Source organism: Jaculus jaculus, chromosome 9 (assembly GCF_020740685.1).
Source record: "Jaculus jaculus isolate mJacJac1 chromosome 9, mJacJac1.mat.Y.cur, whole genome shotgun sequence".
Taxonomy (NCBI): domain Eukaryota; kingdom Metazoa; phylum Chordata; class Mammalia; order Rodentia; family Dipodidae; genus Jaculus; species Jaculus jaculus.
In genome coordinates, this window is record NC_059110.1 from 82840053 (window position 1) to 82853743 (window position 13691).

A 13691-nucleotide genomic window follows, 5' to 3' on the forward strand; every position below is an offset into this window, starting at 1 on the left:
CCTCTGCCTCCCGAGTGCTGGGATTAAAGGATGCACCACTACACCTGGCTTAATTTAATGTTTAATAACAATTATTATGCCAGGCGTTGGTGGCACACGCCTTTAATCCCAGCACTCAGGAGGCAGAGGTAGGAGAATCACCATGAGTTCGAGGCCACCTTGAGACTACATAGTTAATTCCAGGTCAGCCTGGGCTAGAGTGAGACCTTGCCTCGAAAAACCAAAAAAAAAAAAAAAAAAACCCACACAATTATTTAGCAACTGGTTACAAAATTTCTGCAAACTGACCAGTCTGCACTGGAGAGCTGGTGGGAGCTCACTCCAGGTTGCCTGTGCTCTTCTGTTCAACCCTAAGAAGCAAAGGGTTGAAAGCAGAGTTAGGATCACCATGAGTTCAAGGTCACCCTGAGACTACATAGTGAACTCAAGGTCAGCCTGGGCTAGCGTGAAACCCTACCTCGGAAAACCAAAAAAAGCAGAGGGCAGGGACCGAGGGAGGCCCTGGGGCCTCTTGCTCATTGCTCACGCCCTGTTCTCTCTCCCTTCCTCCCTCAGATCTTCTCCTTCGTCTTGCACACAATCGTGCGAGGATTCATCCATTCTGCTGTGGGGGGCCTATATGCGGCCGTGTAAGTCCTGGAAGCTGCTGGTGGTCTGGTAGATCTGGCCCGAGGAGGCTGCTGATGGGATTGAGACCCTGAGGCTAGGCCGGCCACCCTGGCATGGTTCATAGTCTTGCATCGGGGGTGGGGAGAGGTATCAGGGTTTCTGCTGGTTGTGTCAGAAAAAGTCACACATAGCTGGCAGCAGGTAGGTCAGTGGGTGGACAGTTGGGTGCCCACAAGCCTCGTCATTTAGCACGAAGTCAGTCCCTCAGCTGAGGCCAGTGCTTTAGGGCCCCAGGGGCTACTCTTCATCAAGTCCTGGTCCTGCTCCTGGCTGCTCACTGGAACAGGGTTGGGTTCTGGCTGTCTGGAACTAAATATTAAAGTTCAGATGGCTCTCAGTAGGGGCAGTGACATGGATAACTGATTCCAGGCATGCTAGGCTGTCCTCACTTCAGTCCTTAAAGGGCCCACTGCTGGCCATAATCTTCGTTTGATTATTTTATTTTATCTTAGAGATAGAGAGAGAAAGACAGAGAGAGAGAGAGAGAGAGAGAGAGAGAGAGAGAATTGGCGGGGCAGGGCCTCTGCCGCTGCAATGCACTTGAGACACTTGCGCCACCCAGTGGGCATGTACAACCGTGCACTTGCCTCACTTTTATGCATCTGACTTAGGTGGGATTTGGAGAATCAAACATGGGTCCTTAGGCTTCACAGGCAAGTGCCTTAACCGCTAAGCCATCTCTCCAGCCCCTGTTTGTTTGTTTTGCGGGGAGGGTCTCACTCTACCCCAGGCTGACCTGGAACTCACTCTGTAACTCCAGGTTGGCCTCTAACTCATGGCTCGTCTCCTATGTCAGCCTCCCAAGTGCTGGGATTAAAGATGTATGCCACCATGCCTGGGTGGCCATAACCTTCTTGAACCTGAGCTACAATGAAACCTACATCTTTTTCCAAGAGACCACACAGCTGTTCTTCTTTGGCCCAGAGCCTGGCCCAAAATCTAGAACCCAAACATCATCATCATACTTTGTCTTTGGCCATGAGAAAAGCTCTTTTTTTTTTTTTTTACTTTTTTTTAATGTCAAAGCAGGGTCTCACCCTAGCTCAAACTGATCTGGAACTCACTGTGCAGCCCCAGCTGGCCTCAAACTCATGGCAGCCCTCCAACCTCAGACTCCCGAGTGCTGGGACTAAAGGTGTGTGCCACCATGCCCCTTTGGCTCTGGGGAAGCAAAACTTGAGGTTGAATCCAGAAATTCCTCGCTGTTTCAGCAGCATCCCACAAGGGTCATCCCAGGTCTGCCTGTCCCCCTCCTCGCCTCCCCCCCCCCCAGTCTTGGAGGAAGTTGTGGCTGCCCTGGCAGGGCGTGAGGGAATCGGGCAAGGGCTGTGATGCTGAGTTTCCATGATTACACAATGCTTCTCCAGAGGAGGGTACAGCCGAGCATGACCCAGCCTCCAACCTGCTCCCTGGGCACGTTTCCCAAGCCGCAGACTCCTGCTGGCACCATGCTTTCCACTCAGCTTGGCCAGACACCCATGGGCCCAAGGCGCATCTGGGTGTGAGGAGAGGCCCTCCCCAGAGTCTGGGGCCTTAGCAGAGCATATCCCAGAGGCCATCCAGCACCCCAGTCTGTTCCTACCTTTCCCTTCAGGCACCAAAGGTGCAACCATGGGTACTGGTACACCTGGGCAAGGTCAAGGCAGGGTTTCGGGAGCCTGTGAATGAAATTGCCTGTGACCATGTTCCTTGCCCAACAGGTACCCCTCCACCCAGTTCGGCAGCCTCACTGGACTGCAGTCTCTGGTCAGTGCACTCTTTGCTCTCCTGCAGCAGCCACTGTTTCTGGCCATGATGGGTCCCCTCCAAGGAGACCCTCTGTGGGTAAGAACAGTTGAAGAATCTCTCCATTCTGCCACCAGGAAGCTTAGAGGCTTCACCCAGGGCTGTGGAGCCCCCAAAACAGGCAGCGTGGGAATTTTGGGTAGGATCAAGCCAAGGGTCCCTTGTGAATGGTGGCCACACTGAAGGGAAAAAAAAAATGGCCTGTCTGGTGTTGGGGTCAATCCCAGTCTTTACCAAAGAACAAGATTCTCAACCAGACTTGTCCCAAGGACTGCCAAGTGACTTGTGGAGAACTGGGGAATTCAGGTGCTGGAATGTGGAAGGGTGGCCCTGGGACCTCTTGAACCTTCACTGTTTAGTTTTTCCCTCTCTCCTCCTATGACCACATCCTTTCCCCAAACCTGAGTGGGTGGGAAGGTGTTGCCTGGCTCTGTAGTAAAGGCAGGGTAGCGTTTGCTGTCCCCACCCCTTGTAAGCAGCCATTCCCCCACCTCCCCAGGTGAACGTGGGTCTGCTCATCATGAGCTTGCTGGGCTTCTGCCTGCCGCTGTACCTGATCTGCTACCGGCGCCAGCTGGAGAGGCAGCTGCAGCAGAAGAGGGACGACGACACGCTCTTCCTGAAGATCAATGGCTCCTCTAACCGAGAGGCTTTCGTGTAGTCACCATCTCAGAGCTGTGGCCTCTGCCCGTGCTTCAGTGACTGGCTGATGTCCTCTTCCCCACCCCAGAGGACCCCACACACCCCAAGATCCTCTCCTTCAGCACACTGGAGCCCACACTTCCTCACAAGGCCCTGTTTCTTTTGCAGAGCTCTGGGGTGGACAGATAGGAGAGGGCCCCGGATGGGTGATTTTCACTGTTGAAAGCCGGGTTGCCCTGGCCTGGCTGTGACCCCAAAGGACTGTGGGGTCTCGGGTCTCCATGGTGCCTATAAGAAGAGCCAAGGGCACCCTCAGCAAGCAGGCTCTTTCTCTCAAAGGTCTGGATTCTGCCTTTTGCCAAAACGGGGGCCTGCCATCACCCTCAACCACCACCTGCCCCTTGGCTGCATGCCCACTGACCACGCCTGCCTGAGGACAAAGGCTTGCACTGTCTGCACCCCCTCTCCTGGCCCCTTACCTCCCCTGTCCAGTCTGCGGCTGCCTGAGGAAGGAAGGACCCGCTTCCTGTTGTTGGTGCTAACCCCTTTGTAATCCCAGCTCCCTGTGGCCTGTACTGTCTTTGAAGGCCTGTGGAGAAGCCCCTCAGGTCTGGTTGGGAAAGGCTTGGAGGGCAAGATGGTCACACAAAGCCTCAGGAGCCATGGACAGGGCTGATGGGTCGCCCCTCACCGCCTCCCTCAGGGTGAGAGGAGCATGTGTCCACTGCCACCCTCGGGCCAGTCTGCAACCTGAGGGGAGAGGAAGAGGCACCACGAGGCCACTCCCTACACACATAGCTATTTTGTGGGTTGGAAGTAGGGTTGTGGCTGACAGACATGGAGGTCCAGGCATAAGCAGGGAAGTGAACTGGTGAGTGACTGAGGGGTGTGTGTGTGTGTGTGTGTGTGTGTGTACATGTTGGGCGGGGGGGGTGGGCTCCAGAGTCTGCCTTTATTCTCACTGACCAGGCCAGCAGCCAGCCAGGCCTACAGAAGGCCTAGGACCCAAGTACCAGCCTTGTTCATGTGGGGAGCTTGTGTGTTGGGCCGTGAAGTCACAGCGCCCTCTGCTGGTGGACTCCATCAGAGTCCTGGAGCTGTTCACATGGTGAACCTGCCTGGTTTACCAACACACCCATCTTGACAGCCCCCAGAAATGTGGGGTGCCAAGAAGTGAGTTGATTTTTAAGTCTGTAGTTTTTTTTCTCCTAAGATTTATCAGAGATTTCTTTTTATAAAGCAATAAATCCATTTCCTCCTGGTAAGGGATGCCCCTCCTAGCATATCAGTTGACCACTGTATATGCTTGTTTTGAGCTTAACGGGAAGAGTCAGGACGAGATGTTCTGTCACTGACCAGCCCAGCTGTGCTTGAGTACACACCAACTCTCTGGGTGACCTGCCCAGGGAGGGGCATGAGCAAGGAAAAGATCTGATGTCCTCCCATCCTCCACCACCCCAAATAGGGCTGTGAAAAGGTGTGGGCTGTCCCCCCCTCCCTCCCCAGCCTGCTGTCTGTCCCAGCCAAACAGGCTAATGCTAGCCCCTTCGTGTCATCTATACGGATTTCCTGTCACCTCCCCACAACACCAAGGGTTTTTCCTGAGTGCAAGCCATGGGCAATCCCTGGAGAAGCACAGGCCAAGCAGCAAGGTGTAGGACACAGGCAGAGAAGCAAAGTTCAGGCTCAGTACTAACAGTGGCACATGGAATCTCATAGGCCCCAGCCTGCTCAAATGTTAAAATCACAACCCCAAATAATGAGCTAAGGAACGCAGCTCAGTGGTAGAGTTCATGTTTAGTAGTGCAAGCCCTGGGTTCAGTCCCCCCCAAAGAACTGTATCAACATTTTGCAAACCACTTCTTAGAACACTGGTCTGTGATATGTTAATGGTTCTTCTAGTTTGGAAAGCTTTGTCAAGTGTGAGAGATCCGAGTTAAGGCCAGGCCAGTTTCTTCACAGCAAGCGCGTCGCATGACCATGACCACTGTGGCTCTCCAAGAAGAGACACAGTAGATAAAGGCAGGAGCCTCTCGAGATTGAGGCCAGGCCGGGCTTCGCAGTGAGACCGTTCCCAAAAATGGGCCGGGGAAGTATTTCTTGGCAGAGTGCATGCCAATCATGCCTGAAGCCCTAGGTTTGGTCCCCAGCACCACACCTACCCCCCCCCCCAGCATTTGGGAGGTGAAGCCAGGGGAGCAGAAATGCAAAGTCATCCTTAGCTATATAGTGAGCTCGAGACAAGTCTGAGTTGTATGAGACCCTGTCTCAAAAAAGAGAAAGAAACCACAAGTGTTCGATAAAATGTGAGGAAATCGGAGGCCTCTTACATTGCTGGCGGGAATGGTATTGCTGCTAAGGCAAAGAATCTGGTAGTTCTTTAGAAAGTTAGACATAAACCGGGCATGGTGGTGCACGCCTTTAATCCCAGCACTCAGGAGGCAGGGCCAAGGAGGGTCAGCGTGAGTTTGAGGCCACCCTGAGACTACATAATGAATTCCAGATTAGCCTGGACTAGAGTGAGACCCTACCTTAAAAAAAAGGTGGGGGGGGGAATTTAGGCATAACCTGGCATGGTGGCACAGACCTGTAATCCCAGCATTCAGGAGGTAAGGGATGGCAGGCCTGAGGCGAGCCTGAGCTCACTACAGTGAGATGCTGTCTCAAACATCCCCGAGGTTGTGGAATGCCGCTGAGTCATGTCTCAAGCTGGGTCGACCTCTCCCCCACATCACAGCCGACCCAGTGCCATCTGCAGAAGCTCCTGGCATGTTAAGACTCCAGGTCTCACCTCTGCCTTGATTCTGGTGCCTCCCGGAGTTTGAGGTCCACTGGTGAAGAGAAGGGCACTCTGAGGATAATACTGGCTTGAAAAACCCCTTCCTTTTTGGGTACATACACAGGTTGGTCAGACATAGCCTGTGCTGTCCCTGTCCCTCCTTCCCCAACATGTCCTCGTGGCCACAATCCTTGAGTGTGGCGCTGTAAGGGAAGATCATGGGATTGGAAGACTAGACATGAGTGTGGAAAACAGCCCAGGGCCAAGAATGCATGGGGATTAGAGGCATGGGAGTGGGAGCAGGGTACAGGAGTGTGGCAAGCTGGGTGAGTGGGGGATTCCCTAATAATTCTGCCCTTACTTGGTACAGCATTAACAGGCTATGTGTTGTTGTTGGTTTTGGATTTTTGAGGTATGATCTCACTCTAGCCCAGGCTGACCTGGAATTCACTATGGAGTCTCAGGCTGGCCTCAAACTCACGGCGATCCTCCTACTTCTTCCTCCCTAGTGCTGGGATTAAAGGCGCTTGCTACCACACCCAGCTTCCGACCCTATATTATAGTTGGGGAGACAGGCTCACAGAGGTAGAAAAACATCCAAAGTAAGAACCAGGACTGTCATGTGGATCTGAAGTCATTGAAGCATCCGAGGCCTCTAGGTGAGAACGTTCCACTGGGAGCAGCAACCCAGGAGGTTCTGGGCCTCCAGGAGGGCAGCAACAGCCTGAGGCAGGGGAGCAAGCTCAGGGTGACCTCTATGCCTGGGAGCCAAGACTTCCTCAGGTGTGTGCGTGAGCTGTCCACAGCTGATGGGTACTTGAGGGAGTGATTTTCTGGTCACCCAACCACACACAGAGTGCCCAGAAAGTGGGGATAAGAGCACTGGCTGGACACAGGCAGAGGCCACCAAGTGGCCTTCTTGTCTTCCCACCCTGTCCTCATGTTCCTGGGTTGGAAGAAACAGGAAGTGATGCGTGGCTCTGTGGTTTCAATTAGCAATGACGGGCACTGCCAGGAGCCATTTTCTGTGGTCTAGACACTGTGGTTGGCTTTCTTCAAGTCCTCTTGGTCTCTGCCTGCATCTCTTGCTGGGGCCTGTTCACAGAGCTCTTTCCAACTCTCACAAATGCCAAAAACAAGATGCCCGCCCTTGGGGTTCCTTCCTGCTTTGGTCCAGTTCACCTCTCACCCACTATAATCTTGGTCAAAAGAACTTCTACACAAACCCTTGTCATGCCATATATGGTCCAGGCAGAGGGAGGGCATCACACTAGCCCAGGCCCCATGGACACGGAAAATGATCTCCCATACTGTGGACATATGGTCAGGACTCGCAGGAAGCCGCATAAACTTCAGCTAAGTAGAGGTTTTGGAGGTCTTTTGTTTTATTTGAGACTGGCTCGCACCATCTTGGCCTTGTTATCTCCTGCCTCAGTTTCCTGAGTGCTGGGGTCTCAGGCATGCAGCCTGGGTGAATGTGAGCAGATACAGAGGCTGGAGTGGCTGGTGAGGGATGGGGATAAGCTGTGACAATTGTGATGAGGAGGCCCTTGCAGAGAGCATTGCAAAGTCTCAACAGAACTGAGCAGCAACCCCTCTCTCTGTGAAGGGCAATACAATGGGCTCTCCTGGGCTCTTGGGCCACTGAGGTGCCTTATCTGTGCCAATTACTAGGATTCAACTTGAGGGTGGGAACCATTTTCTCCAAATATAGAGTATGGGCTTGAGAGGGTAGCAGCCCAGGGACCCCCAAAGTGTGTGTGTGTATCCTCAAGTTGAAGCCCTCTGCTGGTGTAAGGGGTCAAGGGTCAGAATGTGCTGTCTGCCTCACTCCCAACCCCATGGTGTGGCAGAACTTCCTGAGTGTCCAGGGGAGTCAGCATTCCCAGTGAGGACGGTGTCAAGGCTCTGGCTTCTCCCCATCAGCACCGAGCCACCACCTGTGCCCCTTGGCCTCTGATGTTAGTCATTCACACGACCAGGATCACGGGCGGCTCTCTGACCTTGACTTCTCAGGAGGCCTCAGCTCCCCATGCTGAGGAGACAGTGAGGGGAAAGCAAAGGTTAGAGACCCCACCACATACTCTCTTGGTGCCCTTGGGCAAGTCTCGCGCCTCAGTTTCCTTGTCTGAGAATGGAGACAGCCATGCCCTCTCAGGATTGAAATGCGGACATAGCTAGGAGTAGTGTACCTGACACTTAGCAGACGCTCAACCACAGTGGCTTTATATTTGTGACTCTAGAAGAGAGCAGATAGTACAGGGAATGAGACATCCCGCCCACATGACAGGACATCCACAGACTTGTGGCCAAGTAACGATGGTAAGGTGTATGCTGCTGACGCCACTTCCCTCAGAACCCTTCTCTCAGCAAAGCCTTAAGACGTTTTTCCCTTGCCCACTTTTATGTCTTTTACATTTTGGTAAGAGGCTTGGCCAGGGTCATCTCTAAACTATGGGCCTGTTTATAGTGATGACTGAAATCCCAGCCCCTGGGATGGCACCCTCCACACTGCCTCTTGGATGACACGTGTGTGTGTGTGTGTGTGTGTGTGTGTGTGTGTGTGTGTGTAGATACAAAATGTGTTCTAGGTGTGCCAGGGTGTATATGTGCTTAGAGCAACGTGTAGGGACTGGCCTGTGTGCTGCGCCATCTGGAGACAGAAAAAAAAATCTGTTGCTCGAAGGAGCATCTAAGAAGGCAAGGTCCAGGGCCCAGCCCAAGTCTTAGGGTGGTGCCTGAGGGTGAATCCATTTCTGTGTTCACCAGGGTCACCTAGTGTCACCGATAACACAGCATCTAACGCAGGCTCTTCCCGGCCCTCTGCTGTTCCTAGCCTCTGGCACACCCCTTGGCACACAGCGAACACTCAATAAATGTATGCTGAGAACGACTAAGAACAGCTTCTTCCAGAGTACTTGTCTCTTTCTCTCTGTATCACACGTCTCTTAGTCAGAAACCCTATCCTTGTTGGAAACATGGCTCTTGACACTGCTGGCGTGGAAGGGGCCTGGAAGCCATGGCCAGTGAGGGTGGTGCTACTCAGGAAGGGATAAGTAATGCACCACTGTGTGGTGCCCATAGCAGAGATGCCCGGTGGATATAAGGACTGGCCACAAACTCCAAGGCCAAGCACGGCCACATCCCTCTGCTGTATCATCTTTTCCTCCACATCTGATGGAAGCAGCATAGAAAAACACCTCCAGGACAAGCAGAGTCATAGCCCCAGATCTGGGACAAGCTAGACCTTAGATGTCATGTCAGGGGTACAGGAAGATGTGGGAGGGACCCAGAGATCACAGGCTACACTCAGGGGGATAGCCTTGACACAGCTCCAGCCACTTAATGCCACATGGAGAGGAACCTGGGGAGGTGGGCATAGGTCTGAATTTTTGTTTGCAAAAGAAGCTGGAAATCCTGGGTTTTACATCAAATATCTTCCTTTTCAAATGTTGGCTCAAAAAAAATTTTTTTTTTTTGTTTTAGAGACTATCATAGCTGCTCAAATCAGTTTTAACCCTCTGTATGATTCCCCCTGCTGCCTCTAGTCACCAAGGTTGGTGTCCTGGCTCCAACAGATGTTACTTGATTTCCCCTCCAGCACTAGACTGGGACCCTTCAGGACTATAGCCTTTTTCTTTTTACATCTGTTTTCCCCAGCCTGGCTCAAAATGAATGCTGTTTAGAGAGCAAATGGGTTAAGCCCTTGAATGTCGTTCCTGAGTGGGATGGACTGTATTTAGGGACAGAATTGCCAGGAGCTCTCAGGCAGAGCCAGCTGGTACTCACAGGCCCAAGCCCTAAGTCCCTTCCTGAAGCCTGGCTGACTCCTGTGTCCAGTGGGATGAGCTGGGCAAGGTCACCTGCCTATCTGTTTGGTTTGTTCTCTTTTTGTGGTCCTGGAGATGGAACTGTGAGCCTCAGGCATGCTGGGCAAGCACTTTACCACTGAGCTCCACCTCCAACCCCAGTCCCTTCTCTGTCTGGTGTGTCTCCCCACCAGAGCGAATGTTCCTTAAAGGCTGGCACATGCCCTGTTTTGGTCATCATTATACCCTAAGGGGCTCAGATGGCATTGGCATGAAATAGCTGCCCAGCATATACTGTGGGGATGAAATTTACACAAAGACACAGACACACATATAGTGCTACGAGCCTGTGTTCCCAGAAGCTGAGGCAGGAGGATCACGAGTTCAAGCTCAGCCTGGACTATACAGCAAGACCCTGTCTCAACAGCAGCAGCAGCAGCAGCAGCAGCAGAAATGGAGAAGAACTGAAGTAGACAGGACAAGCTGAGAAGAGCTGCTCTCACCAGCCAGGAAGAGAGGGCAGAAGATGGAAACAGTGAAATACAGTCTCCCTCAGATAGCAGAGATGGGTTACAGCGCAGCATGGTGACAAAGGGCTGGCCAGCAGGGGAGGTCGCGGGACTGAGCCAGAGGTCCCAGACACAATGCTGAGGGGCTCCAGGGATGGGAGGCAGGGCAGAGAGCTGCACAGATGGAAAAAGCCCATGCTTGCCCTGTGTGGTGGCGCACGCCTTTAATCCCAGCATTCGGGAGGCAGAGGTAGGAGGATCACCTTGAGTTCAAGACCACCCTGAGACTGCATAGAGAATTCCAGGTCAGCCTGGGCTAGAGCAAGGACCTACTCTGAAGGAAAAAAAAAAAAAAAAAGTAAGAGAAATAGAGGTTAAGAAAGATGGAAGAAGACAGATGAGAGAGAGGTGACAGACAGACAAGACAGGCACACAAGCTAGCTGTGGGGGCGCACACCTTTCATCCCAGCACTCAGGAGGCAGAGGTAGGAGGATTGCTGTGAGTTCGAGGCCACCCTGAGACTACAAAGTGAATTCCAGGTCAGCCTGAGCTAGAGTGAGACCCTACTTAAAAAAACAAAAAACAAACAAAAAGACAAACACACAAACCTATAGAGGAGAGGGAAAGACAAAGAGCTGCTATAGAGACAGAGGGGCTGGAGGGATGGCTTAGCCGTTAAGGTGCTGACCTGCAAAGCCAAAGGACATAAGTTCAATTCTCCAGGACCCACGTTAACCAGATGCACAAGAGGGAGCATGCATCTGGAGTTGGTTTGCAGTGGCTGGAGGCCCTAGTGTGCCCATTGTCTCTCTCTCTTTCTCTCTCTCTCTTTCTAAATAAATAAAATATTTTTAAAAAGAGAGACAGGGGTACAGATGAAGTCGGAGAGAGGGAGTGCCGTTCTGTATCTGAGGAAAGAGCGTGAGGGCTGGGGAGCTGGCTCAGGGGATAAACAGCTTGCTGTGCCACTGTGTGGACGTGAGTTCAGATCCCCAGAATCCACGTACAGCATGCTTAGGGCAAGAAGGAGGAAGGGACTAGAACATTCATTGGAAGTTCATGGGCCAGAAAGGCTGGTGAATGCAATGTTGTTCAAAGAGGAAGAACACCTGAACTTATCCTCTGACTTCCACATGTGCTGTGGCACACATGTGCCTTCATTCACACATGAAAACATACACACACACACACACACACACACACACACACACACACACGAAGCCACAACATGGCAGAGTCACATCTTTAAGCCAGAATGTGCAGAAATAGCTTTTATTTATTTATTTATTTATTTATTTATTTATTTATTTAAGAAAGAGTGAACCAGGTGTGATGGCACATGCCCTTGATCTCAGCACTCAGGAGGCAGAGAGGTAGGGGTATTGCCATGTGTTCTAGGTCACCCTGAGACTACATAGTGAATTCCAGATCAGCCTGAGCTAGAGCAAGACCCTACCTTGAAAAACCACACCAAAAGACGAGTGGAAAGAAAGAAAGAAAGAAAGAAAGAAAGAAAGAAAGAAAGAAAGAAAGAAAGAAAGAAAGAAAGAAAGAAGGAAAGTGAGCTGGGCATGATGGCACACACCTTTAATCCCAGCATTTGGGAGGCAGAGGTAGGAGGATCATCATGAGTTCAAGGCCACCCTGAGATGACATAGTGAATTCCCGGTCAGCCTGAGTGAGATGCTACCTTGAAAAAAAGAATTAAAAAGAGAGAGAGAAAGAGAATTGGCACACCAGGGCCTCTAGCCATCACAAACTCCAGACTCACGTGCTACTTTGTGCACCTGGCTTTACGTGGGTAGTGGGGAATCAAACCCAGGTCCTTGGACTTTGCGAGTAAGTACCTTAACTGCTGATCCATCTCTCCAGCCCCAGAAATAGCTCTCGACAATACTGCCATCCTCCCTCACAGCACTCTTTCCCCATATGAGTAGCATGGAAATGTGCCATGCTCCAAGCAGCACTGCTTTGGGTACCCTGGAGCTTCTGATGAGTCTTTGGCAAGCCTGTGATTCAGGCATTTTTCACTGTTACCATTTTAAGAACCAAGAGGCTTGCATTCTAAATATTTTTATTTATATCCACAGACTACTGTTGCTCTTAACCTTGGTCAGAAAAGGTTCCCCCTCACCCCATGTGGAGCAGTGGTTAATGCAAAGTCTAATAACAAATCAAAATGCTGAGAATAAGTGACCGCAGAGTGCTATGTCCTATATGGGACACCTGTATCACCCCCTCCAAGACTCGGGTAACACAACCAAGTGGGACTAAAAAAATAAAATAGCTGGGTGTGGTGGCACATGCCTTTGATCTGAGCACTCGGGAGGCAGAGAGATAGAAGGATCGCTATGAGTTGGAGGCCACCCTGAAACTACATAGTGAATTCCAGGTTAACCTGGGCTAGAGTGAGACCCTACCTCGAAAAACAAACAAACAAACAAAACCAAACAGAGAAAGAGAGAGAGAGAGAGAGAAATAAATAAATAAATAAATAAATTAGGGTTAGAGTCTTATAATTCCAGCACTTCTTCGTTCAAGGCCAGCCTGGGCAATAAAAACAGTTTTAGGTGAGCTAGGCATGGTGGCACACGCCTTTAATCCCAGCACTCAGGAGGCAGAGGTAGTATGGTCACTGTGAGTTTGAGGCTGCCCTGAGACTACATAGTGAATTCCAGATCAGCCTGGGCTAGAGTGAGACCCTACCTCAAAAAAAATTTTTTTTAAAAAGGTCTGGAGAGTGGCTTAGTGGTTAAAGTGCTTGCCTGTGAAGCCTACTGACCCAGGTTTGATTCCCCAGTACCCACATAAAGCCAGATGCACAAAGTGAAGCCTAAGAATGCATGTTCACATCTTCTGGCCTCACATAGCTAGATGCCGTGATGCAAGCATGCAATGTCACACATGCGCACAAGGGGGCGCACACATCTGGAGTTCACAGTAGCTGAAAGGCCCTAGTGTGCCCATTCTCTCTCTCTCTCAAAAAGTCAAATAATAATGTGTGTGTGGTGGCACATGCCTTTAATCCCAGCACTTGGGAGGGGGAGGTAGGAGGATCACTGTGAGTTGAAGGCCACCCTGAGACTACATAGTGAATTCCAGGTCACCCTGGGCTAGAGTGAGACCCTACCTTGAAAAACCACAAAAAAATAAATTAAATTAAAAATAAAATAAAATAATAATTTAAAAATACAGAAAGACAGGGTTGAGAGCCAGGCGTGGTGGCACATGCCTTTAATCACAGCACTCAGGAGGCAGAGGTAGGAGGATCGCCATGACTTCAAAGCCACCCTGAGACTACATAACAAATTCCAGGTCAGCCTGGGCTAGTGTGAAACCCTACCTCGAAAAACAACAAAAAAAAAAAAGAAAAAAAAGAAAAAAGAAAAAAGGGTTGAGGAGATGGCTAAGTGGTTAAGGCACTTGCCTGCAAAGCATAATGACGCAGGTTTGATTCTCCAGTACCCACATAAAGCTAGATGCATAATGTGGAACAT

The 13691-nt window shown here is 51.1% G+C and overlaps 1 protein-coding gene across 3 annotated transcripts in view; it reads left to right on the plus strand.

Moving 5' to 3' along the window:
* The window catches only part of Slc43a2 (solute carrier family 43 member 2), a 55925-nt gene extending 47153 nt beyond the window's left edge, over positions 1 to 8772 (plus strand). For all 3 annotated transcript variants that reach the window (XM_012950993.2, XM_045158233.1, XM_045158234.1), the window contains 3 exons: positions 556 to 629; positions 2370 to 2493; positions 2954 to 8772. In XM_012950993.2, coding sequence (XP_012806447.1) covers positions 556 to 629; positions 2370 to 2493; positions 2954 to 3115 — 360 coding nt within the window. In that variant the 3' untranslated portion in view covers positions 3116 to 8772. The remainder of the gene's footprint in view (positions 1 to 555; positions 630 to 2369; positions 2494 to 2953) is intronic.
* The last annotated feature ends 4919 nt before the right edge of the window (positions 8773 to 13691 follow it).